This window comes from Oncorhynchus kisutch, linkage group LG2 (assembly GCF_002021735.2).
Source record: "Oncorhynchus kisutch isolate 150728-3 linkage group LG2, Okis_V2, whole genome shotgun sequence".
Classification (NCBI taxonomy): Eukaryota; Metazoa; Chordata; class Actinopteri; order Salmoniformes; family Salmonidae; genus Oncorhynchus; species Oncorhynchus kisutch.
The window spans coordinates 8,157,373-8,184,036 of record NC_034175.2 but is presented as its reverse complement, the minus strand read 5'-3'; the positions used below and the strand labels follow the sequence as shown (position 1 = coordinate 8,184,036).

The 26,664-nt window shown below is 46.9% G+C and overlaps 1 protein-coding gene across 5 annotated transcripts in view; it reads left to right on the top strand.

The window, feature by feature from the left end:
• LOC109900811 (cell adhesion molecule 4) overlaps positions 1–26,664 on the top strand; it is a 101,885-nt gene that overhangs the window by 52,296 nt on the left and 22,925 nt on the right. For 4 of the 5 annotated variants that reach the window (XM_031802560.1, XM_031802556.1, XM_031802576.1 and 1 more), the window contains exons 2-4: positions 19,275–19,421; positions 24,106–24,393; positions 26,201–26,362. In XM_031802560.1, coding sequence (XP_031658420.1) covers positions 19,275–19,421; positions 24,106–24,393; positions 26,201–26,362 — 597 coding nt within the window. Of the gene's footprint in view, positions 1–4,445; positions 4,895–19,274; positions 19,422–24,105; positions 24,394–26,200; positions 26,363–26,664 lie in introns of those variants that run through there. The other variant, XM_031802584.1, reaches the window with a different exon arrangement.

Here is a 26,664-nt window from a genome sequence, read left to right as displayed (position 1 = left end):
ACAGGTCAGGGTTCCATAGCCGCAGGCAGAACAGTTGTAACTGGAGCAGCAGCACGGCCAGGTGGACTGGGGACAGCAAGGAGTCATCATGCCAGGTAGTCCTGAGGCATGGTCCTAGGGCTCAGGTCCTCCAAGAGAGAGAAAGAAAGAGAGAAAGAGAGAATTAGAGAGAGCATACTTAAATTCACACAGGACACTAGATAAGACAGGAGATGTACTCCAGATATAACAAACTGACTCTAACCCCCCGACACATAAACTACTGCAGCATAAATACTGGAGGCTGAGACAGGAGGGGTCAGGAGACACTGTGGCCCCATCCGATGATACCCCCGGACAGGGCCAAACAGGTAGGATATAACCCCACCCACTTTGCCAAAGCACAGCCCCCACACTACACCTCCTTCCTCCTACAGAGTTACTGTATTGCACACACACACACACACACACACACACACACACACACACACACACACACACACACACACACAGAGAAGAGAAATGTTATCTCAGATGAACTGATAGGATCTGGGGCATCAGACACTCAGCCAGACCCAGACCCAACTGCTTATTCAGAGATATCCCACAACCCCCCATGCTGCTCATTCCGCCATAGGCGCTGCCTGCCTCAGTATAGGTAGTGTATCCATGGTTGTAAGAACACTTACTCTTTTAATATCTACGGTATTAAATGCTGGAGGTGACCTCACCGCCATGCTTAAGCAGCCGGGGAACCGTGGAAGGATGTTGGAGTACTTAATATTTTCATCACACCGCTGACTTAAGCCCCTTAAGTGCTTTGGCAACACTTATTCCATTGTGTTGCCAATGAAGCCGATAACACATTTGATTTGGACGAGGAACTGAGGGAGAGGGATGGGGAGAGCATTGGCTTTCCGCACACTGCGACAAAACACGCTGGTAGATGCACACATACGCACGCACGCACGCATGCACGCACGCACGCACGCACGCACACACACACAGATGACTGTATCATAATGCGAGAGCATGTCTAATTGAATACATTAGTGTTGTGTTGAATATGAATATGGTTTGTGACAGAGGAAGATTCATCTGAACTGTTCAGGGACTGGAGCATTGAGGTACTGGTGGGGGCAGTCGCCGACTCACATTTAGTTAGTACAACACAGCATAACACTGTGGAATGTTTTCCTCCCCAGTGGTTTTGCAGTGGGGTGTTTTGGACTTGGTTATGGTGAGTAACTGCATGCTCGACCTGGCCTAGGGGTGGTCAGTAGTATCCTAGTGGTTAGAGAGGTGGAAAATGTCACCTTGCAATCCAAGGTACCATATGCTGTTGTGCCCTTAAGCAAGGCATGTCTCACTTCCCTGCAGTCAAATGACCTAGTGGCCTCATGGGTGGAATGTTATTCATAGTTGTCAACATTTCATAATGAAAAAACCTTGTTTTTTGACACTGAACAATCTGGTGTTTCTATGTCAAACAGTTTTGTTATATTTCAGTCTTCTGTGATGTATATAAAGTGTAATATTGGGATGCAAACTCAAAATGTAATACATTTCAACTCTATATCTGACATGGTACAGATGTCTTCTTCTTTTAAGCCCATAACCATGTGTGTGAGGTGTATATTTTGGTTTGAAAGTAGATTTGTTTAAGACTACCAAGAAACACTCTGACCCTGACTTAGCCCACTGCAGTAAAGGTTAACCCCTGAATGCCGGGTAGAGCAAAATATACATTTGTGTTATGACAGATGGAGTAGAAAATGACTAGCCTACTGTGTGCAAACCCTGTGATATCTTAGAGGTGCATACATGTATGTCTCATTACTGTGTTAAAGACTGGGAGAAACAGAGTGTATTTACAGTCTCATCAAGCACTTACTGACATCAACAGGAGCCACGGTCACATGCTCACAAATGCATGAAAACATGAACATGCTACCAAACACACACACACACACACACACACACACACACACACACTGTTCTAATAACACGCATACAGACACACACACACACACACACTGTTCTAAAAACACGCATACAGACACACACACACTGTTCTAATAACACGCATACAGACACACACACACACACACACACACACACACACACACACTGTTCTAAAAACACGCATACAGACACACACACACACACACACACTGTTCTAAGAACACGCATACAGACACACACACACTGTTCTAAGAACACGCATACAGACACACACACACACACACACACACTGTTCTAAGAACACGCATACAGACACACACACATGCAGCCATTATGGACTGTCTTAATACAGTGACTATGAAACAGGACAATGGACATAGAGGACCTCAATGAGGTTTGTGTCTCTCTGTCTCTCTGTCTCCCTGCCTCTTTGTCTCCCTGTCACTCTGTCTCCCTGTCTCCTTGTCTCCTTGTCTCCCTGTCACTCTGTCACTCTGTCACTCTGTCACTCTGTCTCCCTGTCTCCCTGTCTCCTTGTCTCTCTGTCTCCCTGTCTCTCTGTCTCCCTGTCTTACTGTCTCCCTGTCTCACTGTCTCCCTGCCTCCCTGTCTCCCTGCCTCTCTGTCTCTGGGTTTCAACCGAGGGATTGTAGGGGAAGAAGGCCTTGCCACTAACATCCTAAACAGATCCAACTATATACCCTGTCTGAATGGACTGCTGGGCGGTCACACACACAGCCACTGTTCTCTGACCTGAAAGACAGTCATTGTCGCATCCACACCCCAAACCTTCACAAAATAACTAAAATGCTAAATATGCATCCGCGGACTAACACACACACACTTACACACACTGATAGAGAGTGGAAGCAGGCAGGCTGTGGGAGGAGAACAGGGGTTATATAAACCAGACACAGACGGACAGATAGACAGCTGACATTACTCTGGGATATACTGAACATATACTGAACATATACTGAACGACAGAGGGGAAGAGGAGGAGGAAGAGGAAACAACCAGAAACTAAAGCACTGTCCCACTATATTGACCTGACTGAGGATAGAGAGAGAGGGGGCGACAAGATAACAAAACAACCACAACGAGAGAGGGGGATGAGACGAGAAGAGAAAACACAATAGACTTTGTTTGGATCAGAGGGACAATATCCTTTCCGAGCTACAACGACAGAGAGCACAGAGCAATTTCCTTGGTGTCAGGTTCTGGTGTGGTTGCTGTTAGGGACTTGGAGATTCCATGCTACTTCAGTGCCAGGGCACACGGTGGGTAGTGGTAGTATTGACAGTACCAGGGCACACGGTGGGTAGTGGTAGTATTGACAGTACCAGGGCACACGGTGGGTAGTGGTAGTATTGACAGTACCAGGGCACACGGTGGGTAGTGGTAGTATTGACAGTACCAGGGCACACGGTGGGTAGTGGTAGTATTGACAGTACCAGGGCACACGGTGGGTAGTGGTAGTATTGACAGTACCAGGGCACACGGTGGGTAGTGGTAGTATTGACAGTACCAGGGCACACGGTGGGTAGTGGTAGTATTGACAGTACCAGGGCACACGGTGGGTAGTGGTAGTATTGACAGTACCAGGGCACACGGTGGGTAGTGGTAGTATTGACAGTGCCAGGGCACACGGTGGGTAGTGGTAGTATTGACAGTACCAGGTCACACGGTGGGTAGTGGTAGTATTGACAGTACCAGGGCACACGGTGGGTAGTGGTAGTATTGACAGTACCAGGGCACACGGTGGGTAGTGGTAGTATTGACTGGCTAATTGCAGACAGAAGGCAGAGGACTTTGTAGCAATCTGGGGATAACACCGCTGTTCTCCTCAATCAGACAGTGTTCAGCGAGGTGTGTGCTGCAGTCCGGTCACCCTCAGTAAGTTATACGCTCTCCGGGCCGGGCCCTCGCCGCTGCTGCATTAGGAGCCGCCAATCAGAACCAACAACCAACTCCACACGGACCGCAGCAGCTGAACTGAGCTCACTGGAGCGGGCAGTGAACACGAGACTCAACACAGGGACTGAACATAGTGACTGGAAGCAGCCGTGTGCAGCAGAGAGAGACATTGTGATCCTGTATAAACATACAGAGGGTTGACATACATACACGTTACATCTCTACAGTGGGACGGATAGAGAGAGAGAGATGTAGCCTATAGAGTAATGCTGTACGTGTGATCCTGTAGGGTGTTTATATCACACAGGGAGACTGTAGTCATTTGTAAAGCAGTTACCATCACAGTTGGAGACGGTGATGTGTGATAGTGAACCGTGGGAGACAATTTAGCTGATGACGTGTTTGTGTTGTCAAAAGTATCATGTGTGGGGATGGAGCCCCGAGTTGAGAGATATGGGTACAGAAACAGTATAATGACTTGTTTCAGATGGTTTACTCCGATGTGTCTGTCTGGCTGATGTAGAGTAAAGATATTGGTTTGTTTGGTGTTGGGATTCTGGTCTGTAGTTTGCCATTTGAGTGGTTCTAGCCTGTTGGTTTGTATCATTGCTTTGCTCCATTGATTTGATGTTTAGTTATGTAGTCCTACACAGCAGAGCAGCTCTGTTGGCAGACAGTCATCTGGCTAGTTGTGTGCTGATAGTTCGCAGCAACGTTGTAAGACATTCTAGATCGATGCTGTGGTGTTAGATCGGTGGTGTTTTATCAAAAGACTGCAGCTCTGAAGAAACGTGTGTGTTGTGTACTGGTAAAACCCCAGTTTAGTTGTGTGTCACTACAGCCCTAGTTGTGCTCTGCTGTGCTCTGCTGTGCTCTGCTCTGTTGCACGGCGCCTGTGTCCCGTGTCACAGAGGAAGCATTGATCAGACAGCTACTGAGGCTCAATACACAATGAGGCCTGGCCCGAGATCTCTACTCCTCCCAACCCCCCTCTCCCTCTCCCTGCGTGCCCTGCTCCTGCTCTGCCTTGCGCGTAAGTCACACACACTTGCATGTGCAATGCACATTTCCTGTTGCTGTAAGATTTTCCTGCTGTAGCAAACTGGCTCAAATGTAAGATCCCTATATCTGTACACACACTGACTCCCCTCACTACATCAAGCTAGATTATCTATCTTTCTTTCACCTCTCAGTGGGATAGTTGTGGCCAACACGTGATAATGGGAAGATCGGGAGACTTAATAAATGTCATGAAAGTGGGGGAAATAGAGTGAGGGAAATTGAAGACAAGACACATAGGGACAGAAAGATAGAGTGGACTGAGAGAAAAGCAGAGTGTGAATGAACTCTCAAATCTATGATTTAGGTGTGAATTTACAATTAGCATTATGTATGAGCAGAGTGTTATAGAGAGGATGGGATTACACCCAAGCTGTAGGACTGGAGAAATGGGGAAACACAAACCAGGATGGAGGATTACACCCAGGCTGTAGGACTGGAGAAATGGGGAAACACAAACCAGGATGGAGGATTACACCCAGGCTGTAGGACTGGAGAAATGGGGAAACACAAACCAGGATGGAGGATTACACCCAGGCTGTAGGACTGGAGAAATGGGGAAACACAAACCAGGATGGAGGATTACACCCAGGCTGTAGGACTGGAGAAATGGGGAAACACAAACCAGGATGGAGGATTACACCCAGGCTGTAGGACTGGAGAAATGGGGAAACACAAAGCAGGATGGAGGATTACACCCAGGCTGTAGGACTGGAGAAATGGGGAAACACAAACCAGGATGGAGGATTACACCCAGGCTGTAGGACTGGAGAAATGGGGAAACACAAACCAGGATGGAGGATTACAGTTAAAAGAGGCAAGGGATGAGGCGGGAGGGAGGGCAGGAGAGAGACCAGGAACCACTGTGGGCAGGAGAGAGACCAGGAACCACTGTGGGCAGGAGAGAGACCAGGAACCACTGTGGGCAGGAGAGAGACCAGGAACCACTGTGGGCAGGAGATCTAGTGTTTCCCCTGTCTTTGATCTATGATTAGGATCACTGGTAGCACCACTGATACCATGAATATATCCTGTCATCATTCTATTTGGGCTCAAACAGCGTATTAATATGCAGAGATGTTCTGTAAATAACCATGGCTGCAACGCGTCCACTTCCTCCAAGCCAATCAAAATCTGGATTGCAGAATTTTCATTTTGGATCTACACAGGGACATTTGGTGGCATGGGATGGTGGGAGGGAGGGAATGGGTGACAGTAGAAGAGCGAGAGAATGAGGAAGAGGGATGGAAAGAGAGAGAGAATTCGTTTTTAGCCTTGGCAGGGAGACTGGGTTATATAATTCCTGCCAATGAAGCAGTTTTGGGTGAGCAGTGAGCAGGAGGAGGGAGACTGGCCAGGTAGAGGGGGGGGGGGGTTAAGACTCTCTCCTCTTGGCCGCTGTGAATCTCCAGCGTGGTATCAACGTGTAATGGGCCTGTACATTTTCCTTAAGCTGCCCTTGTTGTGCATGGCAGTCGTTGCCAGAGCAGTGTTGGACTGTGACGGCTCGTCATAAACACCATGGCTAACCAGCTTTAGCTGTTTAAAAGGACAGCATACACACTGGTGGAAAACAGAGAGCGGTAAAGAGAGAAGGGATTGGAAGAGAGGGACATGGGGGTAATATAGTGAGAGGAGAGTGAGGTGAGTGGATTTGTACATTGTTAAAACACTGTATATACAGTGCCTTGCGAAAGTATTCGGCTCCCTTGAACTTTGCGACCTTTTGCCACATTTCAGGCTTCAAACATAAAGATATAAAACTTTATTTTTTTGTGAAGAATCAACAACAAGTGGGACACAATCGTGAAGTGGAACGACATTTATTGGATATTTCAAACTTTTTTAACAAATCAAAAACTGAAAAATTGGGCGTGCAAAATTATTCAGCCCCCTTAAGTTAATACTTTGTAGCGCCACCTTTTGCTGCGATTACAGCTGTAAGTCGCTTGGGGTATGTCTCTATCAGTTTTGCACATCGAGAGACTGACATTTTTTCCCATTCCTCCTTGCAAAACAGCTCGAGCTCAGTGAGGTTGGATGGAGAGCATTTGTGAACAGCAGTTTTCAGTTCTTTCCACAGATTCTCGATTGGATTCAGGTCTGGACTTTGACTTGGCCATTCTAACACCTGGATATGTTTATTTTTGAACCATTCCATTGTAGATTTTGCTTTATGTTTTGGATCATTGTCTTGTTGGAAGACAAATCTCCGTCCCAGTCTCAGGTCTTTTGCAGACTCCATCAGGTTTTCTTCCAGAATGGTCCTGTATTTGGCTCCATCCATCTTCCCATCAATTTTAACCATCTTCCCTTCCCTGCTGAAGAAAAGCAGGCCCAAACCATGATGCTGCCACCACCATGTTTGACAGTGGGGATGGTGTGTTCAGGGTGATGAGCTGTGTTGCTTTTACGCCAAACATAACGTTTTGCTTTGTTGCCAAAAAGTTCAATTTTGGTTTCATCTGACCAGAGCACCTTCTTCCACATGTTTGCTGTGTCTCCCAGGTGGCTTGTGGCAAACTTTAAACAACACTTTTTATGGATATCTTTAAGAAATGGCTTTCTTCTTGCCGCTCTTCCATAAAGGCCAGATTTGTGCAATATACGACTGATTGTTGTCCTATGGACAGAGTCTCCCACCTCAGCTGTAGATCTCTGCAGTTCATCCAGAGTGATCATGGGCCTCTTGGCTGCATCTCTGATCAGTCTTCTCCTTGTATGAGCTGAAAGTTTAGAGGGACGGCCAGGTCTTGGTAGATTTGCAGTGGTCTGATACTCCTTCCATTTAAATATTATCGCTTGCACAGTGCTTCTTGGGATGTTTAAAGCTTGGGAAATCTTTTTGTATCCAAATCCGGCTTTAAACTTCTTCACAACAGTATCTCGGACCTGCCTGGTGTGTTCCTTGTTCTTCATGATGCTCTCTGCGCTTTTAACGGACCTCTGAGACTATCACAGTGCAGGTGCAATTATACGGAGACTTGATTACACACAGGTGGATTGTATTTATCATCATTAGTCATTTAGGTCAACATTGGATCATTCAGAGATCCTCACTGAACTTCTGGAGAGAGTTTGCTGCACTGAAAGTAAAGGGGCTGAATAATTTTGCACGCCCAATTTTTCAGTTTTTGATTTGTTAAAAAAGTTTGAAATATCCAATAAATGTCGTTCCACTTCATGATTGTGTCCCACTTGTTGTTGATTCTTCACATAAAAATACAGTTTTATATCTTTATGTTTGAAGCCTGAAATGTGGCAAAAGGTCGCAAAGTTCAAGGGGGCCGAATACTTTCGCAAGGCACTGTATATATAATATGACATTTGTAATGTCTTTATTGTTTTGAAACTTCTGTATGTGTGATGTTTACTGTTAATTTTTATTGTTTATTTCACTTTATATATTCACTTTATATATTATCTACCTCACATGCTTTGGCAATGTTAACACATGTTTCCCATGCCAATAAAGCCCTTGAATTGAATTGAATTGAATTTAATTGAATTGGATAGAGACAGCGAGAATGTGTGAGGTATTTAGAGAGGGATAGCGAGATGAGATGAGCAGAGTGGTAGGGAGAGAGGGAATGGGATCATGGAAATATGTTGAAGGTCACAAAGAACATGAAGGTCAAAACATAGCTGTGAGATGGATGGGAAGGATGAACAGGGATGTGAGATGAGGTAGAGAAGAGAGGAGCAGTGAGAAGGATGGGAAGGATGAACAGGGATGTGAGATGAGGTAGAGAAGAGAGGAGCAATGGGAAGGATGAACAGGGATGTGAGATGAGGTAGAGAAGAGAGGAGCAGTGAGAAGGATGGGAAGGATGAACAGGGATGTGAGATGAGGTAGAGAAGAGAGAAGCTGTGAGAAGGATGGGAAGGATGAACAGGGATGTGAGATGAGGTAGAGAAGAGAGAAGCTGTGAGAAGGATGGCAAGGATGAACAGGGATGTGAGATGAGGTAGAGAAGAGAGACGCTGTGAGAAGGATGGCAAGGATGAACAGGGATGTGAGATGAGGTAGAGAAGAGAGACGCTGTGAGAAGGATGGGAAGGATGAACAGGGATGTGAGATGAGGTAAAGAAGAGAGACGCTGTGAGAAGGATGGGAAGGGTGAACAAGGATGTGAGATGAGGTAGAGAAGCTGTGAGAAGGATGGGAAGGATGAACAGGGATGTGAGATGAGGTAGAGAAGATAGGAGCAATGGGAAGGATGAACAGGGATGTGAGATGAGGTAGAGAAGAGAGGAGCAGTGGGAAGGATGAACAGGGATGTGAGATGAGGTAGAGAAGAGAGGAGCAGTGAGAAGGATGGGAAGGAAGAACAGGGATGTGAGATGAGGTGGAGAAGAGAGGAGCAATGGGAAGGATGAACAGGGATGTGAGATGAGGTAGAGAAGAGAGGAGCAGTGAGAAGGATGGGAAGGAAGAACAGGGATGTGAGATGAGGTGGAGAAGAGAGGAGCAATGGGAAGGATGAACAGGGATGTGAGATGAGGTAGAGAAGAGAGACGCTGTGAGAAGGATGGGAAGGGTGAACAAGGATGTGAGATGAGGTAGAGAAGCTGTGAGAAGGATGGGAAGGATGAACAGGGATGTGAGATGAGGTAGAGAAGATAGGAGCAATGGGAAGGATGAACAGGGATGTGAGATGAGGTAGAGAAGAGAGGAGCAGTGGGAAGGATGAACAGGGATGTGAGATGAGGTAGAGAAGAGAGGAGCAGTGAGAAGGATGGGAAGGAAGAACAGGGATGTGAGATGAGGTGGAGAAGAGAGGAGCAATGGGAAGGATGAACAGGGATGTGAGATGAGGTAGAGAAGAGAGGAGCAGTGGGAAGGATGGGAAGGATGAACAGGGATGTGGGATGAGGTAGAGAAGAGAGGAGTGTAATGAGGAAGAGTAGATGTGTGAGAAAGAGAGAGAGAAATATACAGAAGGGAGTACAGATAATTGTATGGTTATTCTGCTATTAACTCAGAGGGGCATAGAGAGAGAGAGAAAATGCCTGTGATGAGAGAGGAAAATCGGACATTTATTCCATCTTTCTTCCAATTTCATGTTTGTCCTCATGTCCTTCTCTCCCAATCCCTCTCCCAATCCCTCTCCCTCTCTCTCCTTTTCTCTCCTTTTTCTCCTTTTCTCCCGGTCCTGAACAAAACAGGATGATTATACTGCAGACTTGAGCTGCAGAACAAATCACATTTAGTGATGGAGAGTGTGGAGATACCCACTGAGTCAGAGAGAGAGAGGCAGACAGAGAGCGGGAGTCTTGCAGAATGGAAGGAAAGTATCGCTAGATGAAAGAGGGACACAAGTAAAAGAGAGTGAATATGCACAGAGAAGAAGAGAGGAGGAATGAGAGATGAAGGTATAGAAGGGGCATGGGGGAGTAGTACAGGGAGAAGGTGAGGGAAAGAGGGAGTAGGTGAAAAGGAAGAGGGAGGTAATGAGATTAGAGGAGAATAGAATACAGCAGGGGGGAAATTATGAGCTCCAAAAAAACACTTTTGATAAGGGACTTGGAGGAGCGAGAGAGAGAGAGTAGATTGTAAAGGATTATGTATTATTTATCGTTGAGGCTTTTTTGTGGATTTGGTTGGCGGTGTTAGAATCCTGGGAGAGATGAGTGATAATTTTAGACCAGAGAGAGAAGAGTGAGGAGAGGAGGGAAAATAATCGTATTCTGTCAGCTTTTTCACTGATGCAGAGGCAGCACACCCTGCAAAACTCACTGGTTTACCTGAAGCAAACGCTCTCTGACAAGCTTAAACACAGAAAAATGAATTTGCGCATGCAGCTAACCACACACACAGACACAACATAGGGATAGTGTAGTGTGAAATGAATATGTTCCAGTCAGTGGTGGGAGAGTGAAAAAAGAGTTGGCTGCTACGGTGCATGGTGTGTTTGTGTATGTGTGTGTGTGTGTGTGTGCGCGCGCATGTGTTTAGGCCTATCTCCATGGAACCTCAATCAACACACGTTTCTAAGTGACTCGTCCCATCTCCTTTCCACTCCTCTATTCTCCAATGAAACTCTTCCCTTGGTCCATGTTGTTAAATGAGAATGTGTTGTCAACCCAATTAACTGGTAAAAAAAACATTCACTTTCATTGGGAAAGACAGCTGTTTTCTTGACTTGTTGTGTAGCCTATCTAGACTCAACCTCATGTGAAATCCCTCTGGCTGCCTGCTAGCCTGTCTCTCCTGTCTTGTTATTGACCTGCAGGGTGTGTGTGTGTGTGTGTGTGTGTGTGTGTGTGTGTGTGTGTGTGTGTGTGTGTGTGTGTGTGTGTGTATGTGTGTGTGTGTGTGTGTGTGTGTGTGTGTGTGTGTGTGTGTGTGTGTGTGTGTGTGTGTGTGTGTGTGTCTTGAAGTCTCCATGGCGATAACTCAGTCCACTAATCCTACAGTAAGCTACATGCTGAGCCATTCTAGGATTTACTGAGACCCCTCCGTCTTCATACATCTGGCTGTGCTCCCAATTCCCCCCTCCTCTAACCCTCCTTATAACTCAGCTCCACCTTGGGAACCATTTAGGACGCCCCGGATACGGCCTTGTTTATTTATACCTATATGTATTATTTATTTATTTGTTTATGCATTTTGAAATTATTGGCTGTCTGAGTGCTGTGTAGCTGGCGTAAATAAATGCACGTTTTCAGGGCCTTGGGGAGAGTGGGGTGGAGCTCTGATCAGGGCCTTTCACTGCAATGAAACACTGCCCCCACTTGGCCAAAAGGGGAACTGACAATAGTATCTTGTTTTATTTATCTGTTTTTCATACTGTCAGTACACCGCTTCGGTATCGATCGCCTTACATTCTCTCTCAATCTAATTCCATGCATGTGGAGTATTTTATTATGACTCTGATTTTAATGGGGTCAGGATTAATACTTCTGCCACGGTGGGTCTTTTCTCTTCTGTAGTCATACTACTGTGTAGAAGTCTAGCCCTGCCTATTGGTATTCACAAGCCCCTGGCCTACAGTGGATGGACTATAAAAACTGCAGTTAAAGTGTCAGGGCCCCCATGGGGCCATGCTGAGGGGACCTGCGTCATCCCATATCTCTCTCCCAGCTGTGGTGTTATTATACCGGACCCCCTCTCTGCTCCTCCATTCATTTCCTGGTTTGACTGTTATGTCCCTGTCTCCCGCCACCCTCGCCTGATCCCATTGGCTTGGCAGCCAGGTGTGGTGGTGGATGTGTCATGCACAGCGCAGGCCTGCCTGCCTGGTCTGTCTGTCTCTACACCAGCAGCATCGGCGGGTAGCTAGGCCTCATCTCCATTGAAGAGGTGACAGCTGGCGGAGGAAGTGGAAGTAATGGACTCTAATTAGTCCTATTTTCTAGCCTCGGCCTCAAACATCCCACCACTCTTTTCTGCCTGGATTTGTATGTGCTGTTCTATGGGTTTTGATATGAATAACTCACAATGACTTCCCGGGCTGGGCCTCTGCTTGATGTATGGTGCTGCTAGTACAATTAGTGCCATTAAAACAATGGTGGCCAAGTTGCCGGTTGCCAGGGTGATGAGTAATACCAGTCATTAAGTAGCCTAAATAATTGGGATGGCGGTGGTGAACGCTGATGGCCGTGATATGAATCACAATATTGATGTAGAGAATGGCGAATAATAATGACTCAAATTAGTGATAATTGTCCAGGAGTTTTTGGGATGTCCTCTTTATGTCTTTCTCTCTCTCTCTGTCTCTCAACACTCTCTGTCTGTCTCTGTCTATATCTTTGTCTGTCTGTCTCTCTCTTACACACTCTCTGTCTCTATCTGTCTCTCTCTCTCTCTCTCTCTCTCTCTCTCTCCCTTTCCCTCTGTCTGTCTCTCTCCCTTTCCCTCTATCTCTCTCTCTGTCTCTCTCCCTTTCCCTCTCTCCCTTTCCCTCTGTCTCTCTCTCTCTCCAGAGTTCATTCAGTTAAATCCCCACATTATCAATGTTTTATTAAACCTCCTCATCTGATGAACATGCATTGTGTTGCATAAAGGGATTCAATGGATGGAATTAAATGTGGAGTTAGATAAAGGATACGATTGAAGATCTAATCATGAGTCTGGCTTTCTATATGGTTACTCCCCTTCCCTCTAACTTACACACACACACACACTTTCTATATGGTTACTCCCCCTCCCTCTCGCTTACACACACACACACTTTCTACATGGTTACTCCCCCTCCCTCTCGCTTACACACACACACACTTTCTACATGGTTACTCCCCCTCCCTCTCGCTTACACACACACACTTTCTATATGGTTACTCCCCCTCCCTCTCGCTTACACACACACACACTTTCTATATGGTTACTCCCCCTCCCTCTCGCTTACACACACACACACTTTCTATATGGTTACTCCCCCCTTCCTCTCGCTTACACACACACACACTTTCTATATGGTTACTCCCCCTCCCTCTCGCTTACACACACACACTTTCTATATGGTTACTCCCCCTCCCTCTCGCTTACACACACACACACTTTCTATATGGTTACTCCCCCCTCCCTCTCGCTTACACACACACACACTTTCTATATGGTTACTCCCCCTCCCTCTCGCTTACACACACACACTTTCTACATGGTTACTCCCCCTCCCTCTCGCTTACACACACACACTTTCTATATGGTTACTCCCCCTCCCTCTCGCTTACACACACACACACTTTCTACATGGTTACTCCCCCTCCCTCTCGCTTACACACACACACACTTTCTATATGGTTACTCCCCCCCCCTCCCTCTCGCTTACACACACACACACACACACACACTTTCTATATGGTTACTCCCACTCCCTCTCGCTTACACACACACACACTTTCTATATGGCTACTCCCCCTCCCTCTCGCTTACACACACACACACACACACACACACACACACACACACACACACACACACACACACACAAATCAAATCAAATCAAATGTATTTATATAGCCCTTCGTACATCAGCTGATATCTCAAAGTGCTGTACAGAAACCCAGCCTAAAACCCCAAACAGCAAGCAATGCAGGTGTAGAAGCACGGTGGCTAGGAAAAACTCCCTAGAAAGGCCAATACCTAGGAAGAAACCTAGAGAGGAACCAGGCTATGTGGGGTGGCCAGTCCTCTTCTGGCTGTGCCGGGTGGAGATTATAACAGAACATGGCCAAGATGTTCAAATGTTCATAAATGACCAGCATGGTCGAATAATAATAAGGCAGAACAGTTGAAACTGGAGCAGCAGCACAGTCAGGTGGAAGTTGAAACTGGAGCAGCAGCATGGCCAGGTGGACTGGGGACAGCAAGGAGTTATCATGTCAGGTAGTCCTGGGGCATGGTCCTAGGGCTCAGGTCAGTTGAAACTGGAACAGCAGCATGGCCAGGTGGACTGGGGACAGCAAGGAGTCATCATGTCAGGTAGTCCTGGGGCATGGTCCTAGGGCTCAGGTCCTCTGAGAGAGAGAAAGAAAGAGAGAAGGAGAGAATTAGAGAACGCACACTTAGATTCACACAGGACACTGAATAGGACAGGAGAAGTACTCCAGATATAACAAACTGACCCCAGCTCCCCGACACATAAACTACTGCAGCATAAATACTGGAGGCTGAGACGGGAGGGGTCAGGAGACACTGTGGCCCCATCCGAGGACACCCCCGGACAGGGCCAAACAGGAAGGATATAACCCCACCCACTTTGCCAAAGCACAGCCCCCACACCACTAGAGGGATATCTTCAACCACCAACTTACCATCCTGAGACAAGGCTGAGTATAGCCCACAAAGATCTCCGCCACGGCACAACCCAAGGGGGGGGGGGCGCCAACCCAGACAGGATGACCACAACAGTGAATCAACCCACTCAGGTTGACACACACACACACACACACACTTTCTATATGGTTACTCCCCCCCCCTCTTGCTTACACACACACACACACACACACAGGTTCACTAGAGTGCAGATATTGTAATTCCCAAAGTAGTTAACTCAGCAACTCGTGACTGTCAGCCCCCATCTGACTGTCCCACTCCATTTCCACTGCCTTCTAGAATACTTTCCACAGGGTTCTATAATGTAGGCATGTCTTTGTATTGACTTGCTGTAGTGCCTCTTCTCCATCACCCCGTTTCTATATCAATGTTGTTCTTTAAGTCCTCCTTCTGGGCTGTTAGTGTGAAACACACAACCACAAACACAACCACAAACACAACCACAAACACAACCATGAACAACTACAAACACAAACACAACAACAAACACAACCATGCACAACTACAAACACAACCACAAACACAACCATGCACAACAACAAACACAACTACAAACACAACCACAAACACAACCATGAACAACTACAAACACAACTACAAACACAACTACAAACACAACCACAAACACAACCACAAACACAACCATGCACAACTACAAACACAACCACAAACACAACCATGCACAACTACAAACACAACCATGCACAGCTACAAACACAAACACAAACACAACCATGCACAACTACAAACACAACCATGCACAACTACAAACACAACAATGCACAACTACAAACACAACCATGCACAACTACAAACACAAACACAAACACAAACACAACAATGCACAACTACAAACACAAACATGCACAACTACAAACACAACCATGCACAACTACAAACACAACCATGCACAACTACAAACACAACCATGCACAACCACAAATACAACCATGCACAACTACAAACACAACCATGCACAACCACAAACACAACCATGCACAACCACAAACACAACCATGCACAACTACAAACACAACCACAAACACAACCATGCACAACGACAAACACAACTACAAACACAACCACAAACACAACCATGAACAACTACAAACACAACTACAAACACAACTACAAACACAACCACAAACACAAACACAACCATGCACAACTACAAACACAACCACAAACACAACCATGCACAACAAAAAACACAACGACAAACACAATCACAAACACAAACACAAACACAACCACAAACACAACCATGAACAACTACAAACACAACCACAAACACAACCACAAACACAACCATGCACAACTACAAACACAACCACAAACACAACCATGCACAACTACAAACACAACCATGCACAACTACAAACACAACCACAAACACAACCATGCACAACCACAAACACAACCATACACAACTACTAATACAACCATGCACAACTACAAACACAACCATGCACAACTACAAACACAACCATGGACAACTACAAACACAACCATGCACAACTACAAACACAAACACAACTACAAACACAACCACAAACACAACCATGCACGACTACAAACACAACCATGCACAACTACAAACACAACCATGGACAACTACAAACACAACCATGCACAACTACAAACACAAACACAACTACAAACACAACCATGCACAACTACATACACAACCATGCACAACCACAAACACAACCATGCACAACCACAAACACAACCATGCACAACTAGAAACACAACCATGCACAACCACAAACACAACCATGCACAACTAGAAACACAACCATGCACAACCACAAACACAACCATGCACAACTACAAACACAACCATGCACAACCACAAACACAACCATGCACAACTAGAAACACAACCATGCACAACCACAAACACAACAATGCACAACTACAAACACAACCACAAACACAACCATACACAACTACAAACACAACCACAAACACAACCATGAACAACTACAAACACAACCACAAACACAACCATGCACAACTACAAACACAACTACAAACACAACCACAAACACAACCATGCACAACTACAAACACAACCATGCACAACTAGAAACACAACCATGCACAACTACAAACACAACCACAAACACAACCATGCACAACTACAAACACAACCACAAACACAACCACAAGCACAACCATGCACAACTACAAACACAACTACAAACACAACCACAAACACAACCACAAACACAACCATGCACATCTACAAACACAACTACAAACACAACTACAAACACAACCATGCACAACTACAAACACAACCATGCACAACTACAAACACAAACACAACCATGCACATCTACAAACACAACTACAAACACAACCATGCACAACGACAAACACAACCATGCACAACTACAAACACAACCATGCACAACTACAAACACAACCATGCACAACTACAAACACAACCATGCACAACTACAAACACAACCATGCACAACCACAAACACAACCACAACACAACCATGCACAACTACAAACACAACCACAAACACAACCATGCACAACTACAAACACAACCATGCACAACTACAAACACAACCACACACAACCATGCACAAACACAACCATGCACAACCAGAAACACAACCACAACCACAAACACAACCATGCACAACCACAAACACAACCACAAATACAACCATGCACAACCACAAACACAACCACAAACACAACCATGCACAAACACAACCACAAACACAAACACAACCACAAACACAACCATGCACAACCACAAACACAACCATGCACAACCACAAACACAACCATGCACAACTACAAACACAAACACAACCGCACACAACCATGCACAAACACAAACACAACCATGCACAACTACAAACACAACCATGCACAACTACAAACACACCATGCACAACTACAACACAACCACAAACACAACCATGCACAACTACAAACACAACCATGCACAACTACAAACACAACCATGCACAACTACAAACACAACCACAAACACAACCATGCACAACTACAAACACAACCATGCACAACTACAAACACAACCATGCACAACTACAAACACAACCATGCACAACCACAAACACAACCACAAACACAACCATGCACAACCACAAACACAACCATGCACAACTACAAACACAACCATGCACAACTACAAACACAACCATGCACAACTACAAACACAACCACACACAACCATGCACAAACACAACCATGCACAACCACAAACACAACCATGCAGAACCACAAACACAACCACAACCACAACCATGCACAAACACAACCACAAACACAACCACAAACACAACCATGCACAACCACAAACACAACCATGCACAACTACAAACACAACTATGCATAACCACAAACACAAACACAACCATGCACAAACACAACCATGCACAGCTACAAACACAAACACAACCATGCACAACTACAAACACAACCACAACCACACACACAACCAAAAACACAACCATGCACAACCACAAACACAACCATGCACAACTACAAACACAACCATGCACAAACACAACCATGCACAACTACAAACACAACCACAACCACACACACAAACACAACCACAAACACAACCATGCACAAACACAACCACACACAACTACAAACACAACCACACACAAAAAAAAACTACAAACACAACCACACACCCAGTGTGAAGGGATGCATAGGTGTGTGAGCCGAGAGAGAAGGGTAGAATGTATGTAGGAGAAAGAGATCTCTGTGTGTGTACTACTGCTGTTAGCCACTTAGCTTGTATGGTTTCCATCTGCCTCAGTCCAGTGTGTGGGTTGTGTTGCTACAGTATGTCAGTCTCTCGCTATTAGGACTGTGTTAGGCTAATGGCTGCTAATGATAATTACGAGAACAGTCCAACCACCAAGCTCATTTACCGCTCTCCCTGCCTGTGTCCATGTCAATTGATAACAGCATTTTTTTTCTCTCTCTCTCTCTCTCTCTCTCTCTCTCTCTCTCTCTCTCTCTCTCTCTCTCTCTCTCTCTGTTTCTATCTGTTTCTCTACATCTCTCGCACTCCTAATGCTACTCAGAGCCATGTTATATGACTCTGCCGCTACTATCCTTCAAAAAGCACACTAGTATTCATGAGTCATGACTACACCACAATATAATTAATGTATCTCACTTCTATGTATACTGACTGTCAATGGAGCAGAATCAATAGTTGTTTACTTGCTTTTCTGTGAATGTTGTGGTTTGTATTGAAGTGAGGTTGAAACTAAATGTCTCTCTCTCTCTGTCTCTCTGTCTCTCTCTCTGTCTCTGTCTCTCTGTCTCTCTCTGTCTCTCTCTCTGTCTCTGTCTCTCTCTCTGTCTCTGTCTCTGTCTCTGTCTCTGTCTCTGTCTCTCTCTCTCTCTCTCTCTCTCTTTCTCTCTGTCTCTGTCTCTGTCTCTGTCTCTGTCTCTGTCTCTGTCTCTGTCTCTGTCTCTGTCTCTGTCTCTGTCTCTGTCTCTGTCTCTGTCTCTCTCTCTCTCTCTCTCTCTCTCTCTGTCTCTCTCTCTCTAGCGCGTTGCCAGGCGGTGCAGGCTGAGAATGTGACAGTGTTGGAGGGAGGCACGGCCCAGATCTCCTGTCGTCTGCAGAACTATGACGGCTCCATTGTGGTTATCCAGAACCCTCGCAGACAGACCCTCTTCTTCAACGGCACACGAGGTGTGTGTCTGTGTGTGTGTGTGTTATGCATGCTTGGGTTTGTTTTGCATGTATATGTGTGTGTGTATTTAGTATGTGTGTGTTTGTGTGTTCATGTATGTATGTGTGTGTGAGACAGAGAGACAGTGAGGTTTCAACATTCAACTCTGTGGTCAGGGTTTGAAAAACCAGTCAGCCCCTAGAAGCCACCAGATCAATGTGGTTATGAGGGAGGTCAACCTATTGAACCCATTAGCTGGCCTGTTTAGTTTTAACAAGGTCTCAGTTCATTATGGAGGAGTACATTCTAGGAATTGTAAACTGCATACCCCGTCCCTACCTCATTACGCAATAACAATATGGATCAGACCTCTTCTGCCAGATGAAAGCAGTATATTGAAGCCTTCCGTCCAACTAGCCCTCCCTGTCAGATCAGGACTACCGGTTCACACTATTAAGTATTTAGTGCCGCTTGCTCCCTGGGGAGGAGAACCTTTTTTTCCGTCTGAAAGCATAATGGACCTTAACAGGACAGAGTCAGAGAGAGAAGGGGGAGAGAGAGAAGGGGGGAGAGAGGTTAGATATTGTAGGGTATGAGTTTAACTCTCTCTACTCTCTCTCACACACACACACACTGCAGGGCGATTCCAATGCTACCCATTACCATTAGTGCAGGGAGCAGGGTAACCCATGGTGTTTCTGGGAGCCCTCCGTGCTGAACCATTCCCCTCTATAACTGTAGAAAGGTCCTGCACTGTTAGGTAAAGGGAATGAGGCAATGAGCTGTCCAGCTACAGCACTAAACCAATGGGCTCTGATGAAGCTTGTGTCTCAGATGGCACACTATTCCCTTTATAGTGCACTACTTTAAACCAGGGGATCTGGTCTCCATAGAGATTTGGTCAATATTAGTGAACTATATAAGGAATCTGTTGCCGTTATGGACACACACAAGGTCTTTTATTAGGCTGTCCAGCATAGAAACAGACTAGTGGAACTGTAATAGTTCAAGAGGACTCTGTGGAGGGCTATCTATCTCATCTAGCTCTGACTCCCTGTGGATCCCATCTATCTCCTCTAGCTCTGACTGCCTGCCATGCAAATGAGCTGGGACAAAAGGTGAAATAGGACTTGAACAAAGCTGTGACATTTAGTTGCCATTTAGTGAAAGTGGGAAAAAAATGTGTTTTTTCTGTCGGGAATCACTCTCACATTCAGGGAGCTTTGTGAAATAGTATTCTAAGGCAAATGTAGACTGTTTTTCTTTCTGTCTACAATAAATTCCTCTGTGTTTCACACAGACACACAACACACACACTAATCCTCTGATATAATGAATGATGGTGTGAAATGGTGATCACACCAGGGAAGAGAGAGGGAATTCTCCCTCTGCAGAAGCAAACACAAAATAGCAGGGAGAAAGGGACTAATAAGAAGAGAGGAGAGGGAGGTAGAGAGGAAAGACAGGGAGGTAGAGAGGGAGGTAGAGAGGAAAGACAGGGAGGTAGAGAGGGAGGTAGATAGGAAAGACAGGGAGGTATAGAGGGAGGTAGAGAGGAAGGTAGAGAGGAAGGTAGATAGGAAAGACAGGGAGGTAGAGAGGGAGGTAGAGAGGGAGGTAGAGAGGAAAGACAGGGAGGTAGAGAGGGAGGTAGAGAGGAAAGACAGGGAGGTAGAGAGGGAGGTAGAGAGGAAAGACAGGGAGGTAGAGAGGGAGGTAGATAGGAAAGACAGGGAGGTAGAGAGGGAGGTAGAGAGGAAGGTAGAGAGGAAGGTAGATAGGAAAGACAGGGAGGTAGAGAGGGAGGTAGAGAGGAAGGTAGATAGGAAAGACAGGGAGGTAGAGAGGGAGGTAGAGAGGAAAGACAGGGAGGTAGAGAGGAAGGTAGGAGAGGGAGGTAGAGAGGAAGGTAGATAGGAAAGACAGGGAGGTAGAGAGGGAGGTAGAGAGGAAAGACAGGGAGGTAGAGAGGGAGGTAGAGAGGAAAGACAGGGAGGTTAGAGAGGGAGGTAGAGAGGAAAGACAGGGAGGTAGAGAGGGAGGTAGATAGGAAAGACAGGGAGGTAGAGAGGGAGGTAGAGAGGAAGGTAGATAGGAAAGACAGGGAGGTAGAGAGGGAGGTAGAGAGGAAGGTAGATAGGAAAGACAGGGAGGTAGAGAGGGAGGTAGAGAGGAAAGACAGGGAGGTAGAGAGGAAGGTAGAGAGGGAGGTAGAGAGGAAGGTAGATAGGAAAGACAGGGAGGTAGAGAGGGAGGTAGAGAGGAAATACAGGGAGGTAGAGAGGGAGGTAGGTAGAGAGGGAGGTAGAGAGGGAGGTAGAGAGGGAGGTAGAGAGGAAGGTAGAGAGGAAAGACAGGGAGGTAGGGAGGGAGGTAGAGAGGAAAGACAGGGAGGTAGAGAGGAAGGTAGAGAGGGAGGTAGAGAGGAAGGTAGATAGGAAAGACAGGGAGGTAGAGAGGGAGGTAGAGAGGAAATACAGGGAGGTAGAGAGGGAGGTAGGTAGAGAGGGAGGTAGAGAGGGAGGTAGAGAGGGAGGTAGAGAGGAAGGTAGAGAGGAAAGACAGGGAGGTAGGGAGGGAGGTAGAGAGGAAAGACAGGGAGGTAGAGAGGGAGGTAGAGAGGGAGGTAGAGAGGGAGGTAGAGAGGAAAGACAGGGAGGTAGAGAGGGAGGTAGAGAGGAAAGACAGGGAGGTAGAGAGGGAGGTAGAGAGGAAAGACAGGGAGGTAGAGAGGGAGGTAGAGAGGAAAGACAGGGAGGTAGAGAGGAAAGACAGGGAGGTAGAGAGGGAGGTAGAGAGGAAGGTAGATAGGAAAGACAGGGAGGTAGAGAGGGAGGTAGAGAGGAAAGACAGGGAGGTAGAGAGGGAGGCAGAGAGGAAAGACGGGGAGGTAGAGAGGAAAGACAGGGAGGTAGAGAGGGAGGTAGAGAGGAAAGACAGGGAGGTAGAGAGGGAGGTAGATAGGAAAGACAGGGAGGTAGAGAGGAAGGTAGAGAGGGAGATAGAGAGGAAGGTAGAGAGGAAGGTAGATAGGAAAGACAGGGAGGTAGAGAGGGAGGTAGAGAGGAAGGTAGATAGGAAGACGGAGGTAGAGAGGGAGGTAGAGGAAAGACAGGGAGGTAGAGAGGAAGGTAGATAGGAAAGACAGGGAGGTAGAGAGGGAGGTAGAGAGGAAATACAGGGAGGTAGAGAGGAAGGTAGATAGGAAAGACAGGGAGGTAGGGAGGGAGGTAGAGAGGAAAGACAGGGAGGTAGAGAGGGAGGTAGAGAGGGAGGTAGATAGGAAAGACAGGGAGGTAGAGAGGGAGGTAGAAAGGAATGTAGATAGGAAAGACAGGGAGGTAGACAGGGAGGTAGAGAGGAAAGACAGGGAGGTAGAGAGGAAAGACAGGGAGGTAGAGAGGGAGGGAGGTAGAGAGGGAGGTAGAGAGGAAGGTAGATAGGAAAGACAGGGAGTTAGGGAGGGAGGTAGAGAGGAAAGACAGGGAGGTAGAGAGGAAAGACAGGGAGGTAGAGAGGGAGGGAGGTAGAGAGGAAGGTAGATAGGAAAGACAGGGAGGTAGAGAGGGAGGTAGAGAGGAAGGTAGATAGGAAAGACAGGGAGGTAGGGAGGGAGGTAGAGAGGAAAGACAGGGAGGTAGAGAGGAAAGACAGCGAGGTAGAGAGGGAGGGAGGTAGAGAGGAAGGTAGAGAGGAAAGACAGGGAGGTAGAGAGGGAGGTAGAGAGGGAGGTAGAGAGGAAAGACAGGGAGGTAGAGAGGGAGGTAGAGAGGGAGGTAGATAGGGAGGTAGAGAGGAAGGTAGATAGGAAAGACAGGGAGGTAGAGAGGGGGGTAGAGAGGAAGGTAGATAGGAAAGACAGGGAGGTAGAGAGGAAAGACAGGGAGGTAGAGAGGAAGGTAGAGAGGAAAGACAGGGAGGTAGAGAGGAAAGACGGGGAGGTAGAGAGGGAGGGAGGTAGAGAGGGAGGGAGGGAGGTAGAGAGGGAGAGAGTTAGAGAGGAAAGACAGGAAGGTAGAGAGGGAGGTAGAGAGGAAGGTGGATAGGAAAGACAGGGAGGTAGGGAGGGAGGTAGAGAGGAAAGACAGGGAGGTAGAGAGGGAGGTAGAGAGGAAAGGGAGGGAGGTAGAGAGGAAAGACAGGGAGACAGGAGAGGGAGAGGGAGGAAAGAGTGGGGGAAGAGAGAAAAGAGAGGGAGGAAGGGAGGAAGAGAGGGCGGTAGAAATGAAAGAGCGAGGTTGTGCAGTCAGTCGATACAAAGTGTGTTTGGGAAGGTTTATGAGACAATGGCCATCGAGTCCCTGTCACACTCTGACGGTTATTAGCATTATTTGTTATCATGATTTTCTCACAATAGATGTTTCCCTTTCTCTGACAACGAAAGAAACATAGTTTTGCTCTCCTATGTCCGTTCTCTCGGTTCTCTCTCTTCTCACTGCCTCTGTGGTTGCTATGATACTATGTCCTTGGTCAGGAGGTCACAGTGGATTGTTGGATTAACTATGTATAATTCTTCTTCTTCTCCTCCCTCACTATCCCCCTTTCAATTCTTCTATTCACTCTCCTCCTCCTTGTTACTCCCCCGGTCCTCTTTTCTTTCCATATATTTACGTGTTTATCTCCAATTGTGGTTTTCCTATTGTGTCTTGAACCCCCCCCCCCCCAATACTGTCTGTCTGTCTGTCTCCCTCCTTCCCTTCCCAGCGTTGAAGGATGACCGTTTCCAGATGGTTCTCTTCACTCCCCGTCTGGTGCGCATCACCCTCACCAACGTGAGCGTGTCGGACGAGGGCGGCTACTTCTGCCAGCTCTACACCGATGACACCCACCACCAAGTGGCCACTCTGTCCGTGTCCGTTCCTCCCGACACCCCCACGGTGGAGGTGAAGCAGGAGGCCGTGGAGGGCGGCGAAGTGGAGCTCACCTGCCTGTCGCCGCGCAGCAAGCCCCCCGCCACGCTGCGCTGGATCAGGGACCGCCGGGAGATACCAGGTCTGTCCATCCTTTGAAGATCTATCACTATGTCGCTCTGTCATTCTATCTATCAGTATCTGTCTGTCTGACTCTGTCTTTGTTCAGTCATACCTCTCTCTCTGCCTCTCTCCCTCTCTGTTCACTTCCTGCATTCCCTATCTATCCGCCTGCCTGTCCCTGTGTCAGTCTATCCATCTATCTTTCTCAAACTCCATCATACTCTCTCCTTTTCTGTCCAGCCTTCTACCTACCTCCCTCTTTACTCCCTGTCTGATAAAACTTCCATCCAGCTATCACTCTGTTTACCATTTTATCTGTCCTTCTGTCCATCTCTTTCTGTCTTTGTCTATCCCTCTCTCTGTGTGTCTGTCCTGTTATACCCTTCACCTCTCTCTGTGTGTCTGTCCTGTTATACCCTTCACCTCTCTCTGTGTGTCTGTCCTGTTATACCCTCCACCTCTCTCTGTGTGTCTGTCCTGTTATACCCTTCACCTCTCTCTGTGTGTCTGTCATGTTATACCCTCCACCTCTCTCTGTGTGTCTGTCCTGTTATACCCTTCACCTCTCTCTGTGTGTCTGTCCTGTTATACCCTTCACCTCTCTCTGTGTGTCTGTTCTGTTATACCCTCCACCTCTCTCTGTGTGTCTGTCCTGTTATACCCTTCACCTCTCTCTGTGTCTGTCATGTTATACCCTTCACCTCTCTCTGTGTGTCTGTCCTGTTATACCCTCCACCTCTCTCTGTGTGTCTGACCTGTTATACCCTTCACCTCTCTCTGTGTCTGTCATGTTATACCCTTCACCTCTCTCTGTGTGTCTGTCCTGTTATACCCTTCACCTCTCTCTGTGTGTCTGTCCTGTTATACCCTTCACCTCTCTCTGTGTGTCTGTCCTGTTATACCCTTCACCTCTCTCTGTGTGTCTGTCCTGTTATACCCTTCACCTCTCTCTGTGTGTCTGTCCTGTTATACCCTCCACCTCTCTCTGTGTGTCTGTCCTGTTATACCCTTCACCTCTCTCTGTGTGTCTGTCCTGTTATACCCTCCACCTCTCTCTGTGTGTCTGTCCTGTTATACCTCTCTTTTTTCCCTATTTCTTTTGTGTCTCTTGTTCCTCTCCCATCTCTCTGTCTTAATCTCTAACTCAGCACTCTGTCCTTTCCCTCACTCCTCTTCTGTTCACCCCTCTTCCTCTCCTCCCCCTCTTCCTCTTCTCTCTCTCTCTGTCTCCTACTTCCATGCCATGTTCACAAAGATGTCTGTTCCCTGATGTGACAAGGTTATGTAGGAAGCGTCGTGGGCTGATGCATGGGTCCCACAGCAGACAGCCCAGTTTTCTGTTCTGCTCTGTAGTGCTGTGGAGCGGGCCCTGCCCTGAGTCAAATACAGTGTGACATTAAAGGTTAGGCTCCAGATCCTGACAGATAGAATGTCTCAGTAATTAAGACAGTATCTCCCCGCCCTCATCTGCTTCAGTTCACTCAGCTGAAATAATTGAAAACTCAGCATGGTGTTAGTTATTGTCATATTTTCATGTGACCGCGAGGCCTTAGTTTTGGCCACCACCATCCCTCCTCTTCCTCCTCCTCATCTTCCGCTGCCTCATTTGGAGTCTTTTAAAATATTTTTCATCGTATCTCACGCTCTCTTTATCTTCCTTTTATGTCTGAGCCTGTCCAGATCCCTCTCTCCTCTTCTCCTTGTCATCAATCATGCCCGTCTCACTCTCTCCATGTGTCCTTCTCCCTTCTCTCTTCTCTCTTTCTTCTTTTCCTTCCCTCCTCGTCCTCTGTCTGATGTGCTCCCTCCCTCCCTCCCTTCTCTAGGTGTGGTGTCCCAGCAGGAAAATGGGAAGACAGTGAGTGTGTCCAGCACCATCCGTCTCCCTGTGGAGAGGAAAGACAACGGGGCAGCGGTCAGCTGTGAGGCATCCCACCCCGCCCTGGGGGGGCAGAAGAGGGTCCGCCACTACCGCCTCGACGTCCACTGTGAGTGACTGGTCAGCCACCGAGGGTTACCATGGCAACACACTGAAGCTGTATCACCCTCATTTCTGATGGTCACGACTCATTTGTGTTTGGTGTCTGGGGTGGTCAACCCTTCTGTTGTAAATTACTTATCAACTCACCATTTCTGAGTTTGATCAGCCTTTTCTGCCTTTTAGATCTGCATAATGAGTGTCACTGCCAAACTGTTGAAGCTTAAATGGCCCTGCATGGCTTTCACAGCAACACGTATGAATAACTCCTCAGATGTGTCTGTTCACTGCAGCCATTAACAAAGCTGCAGC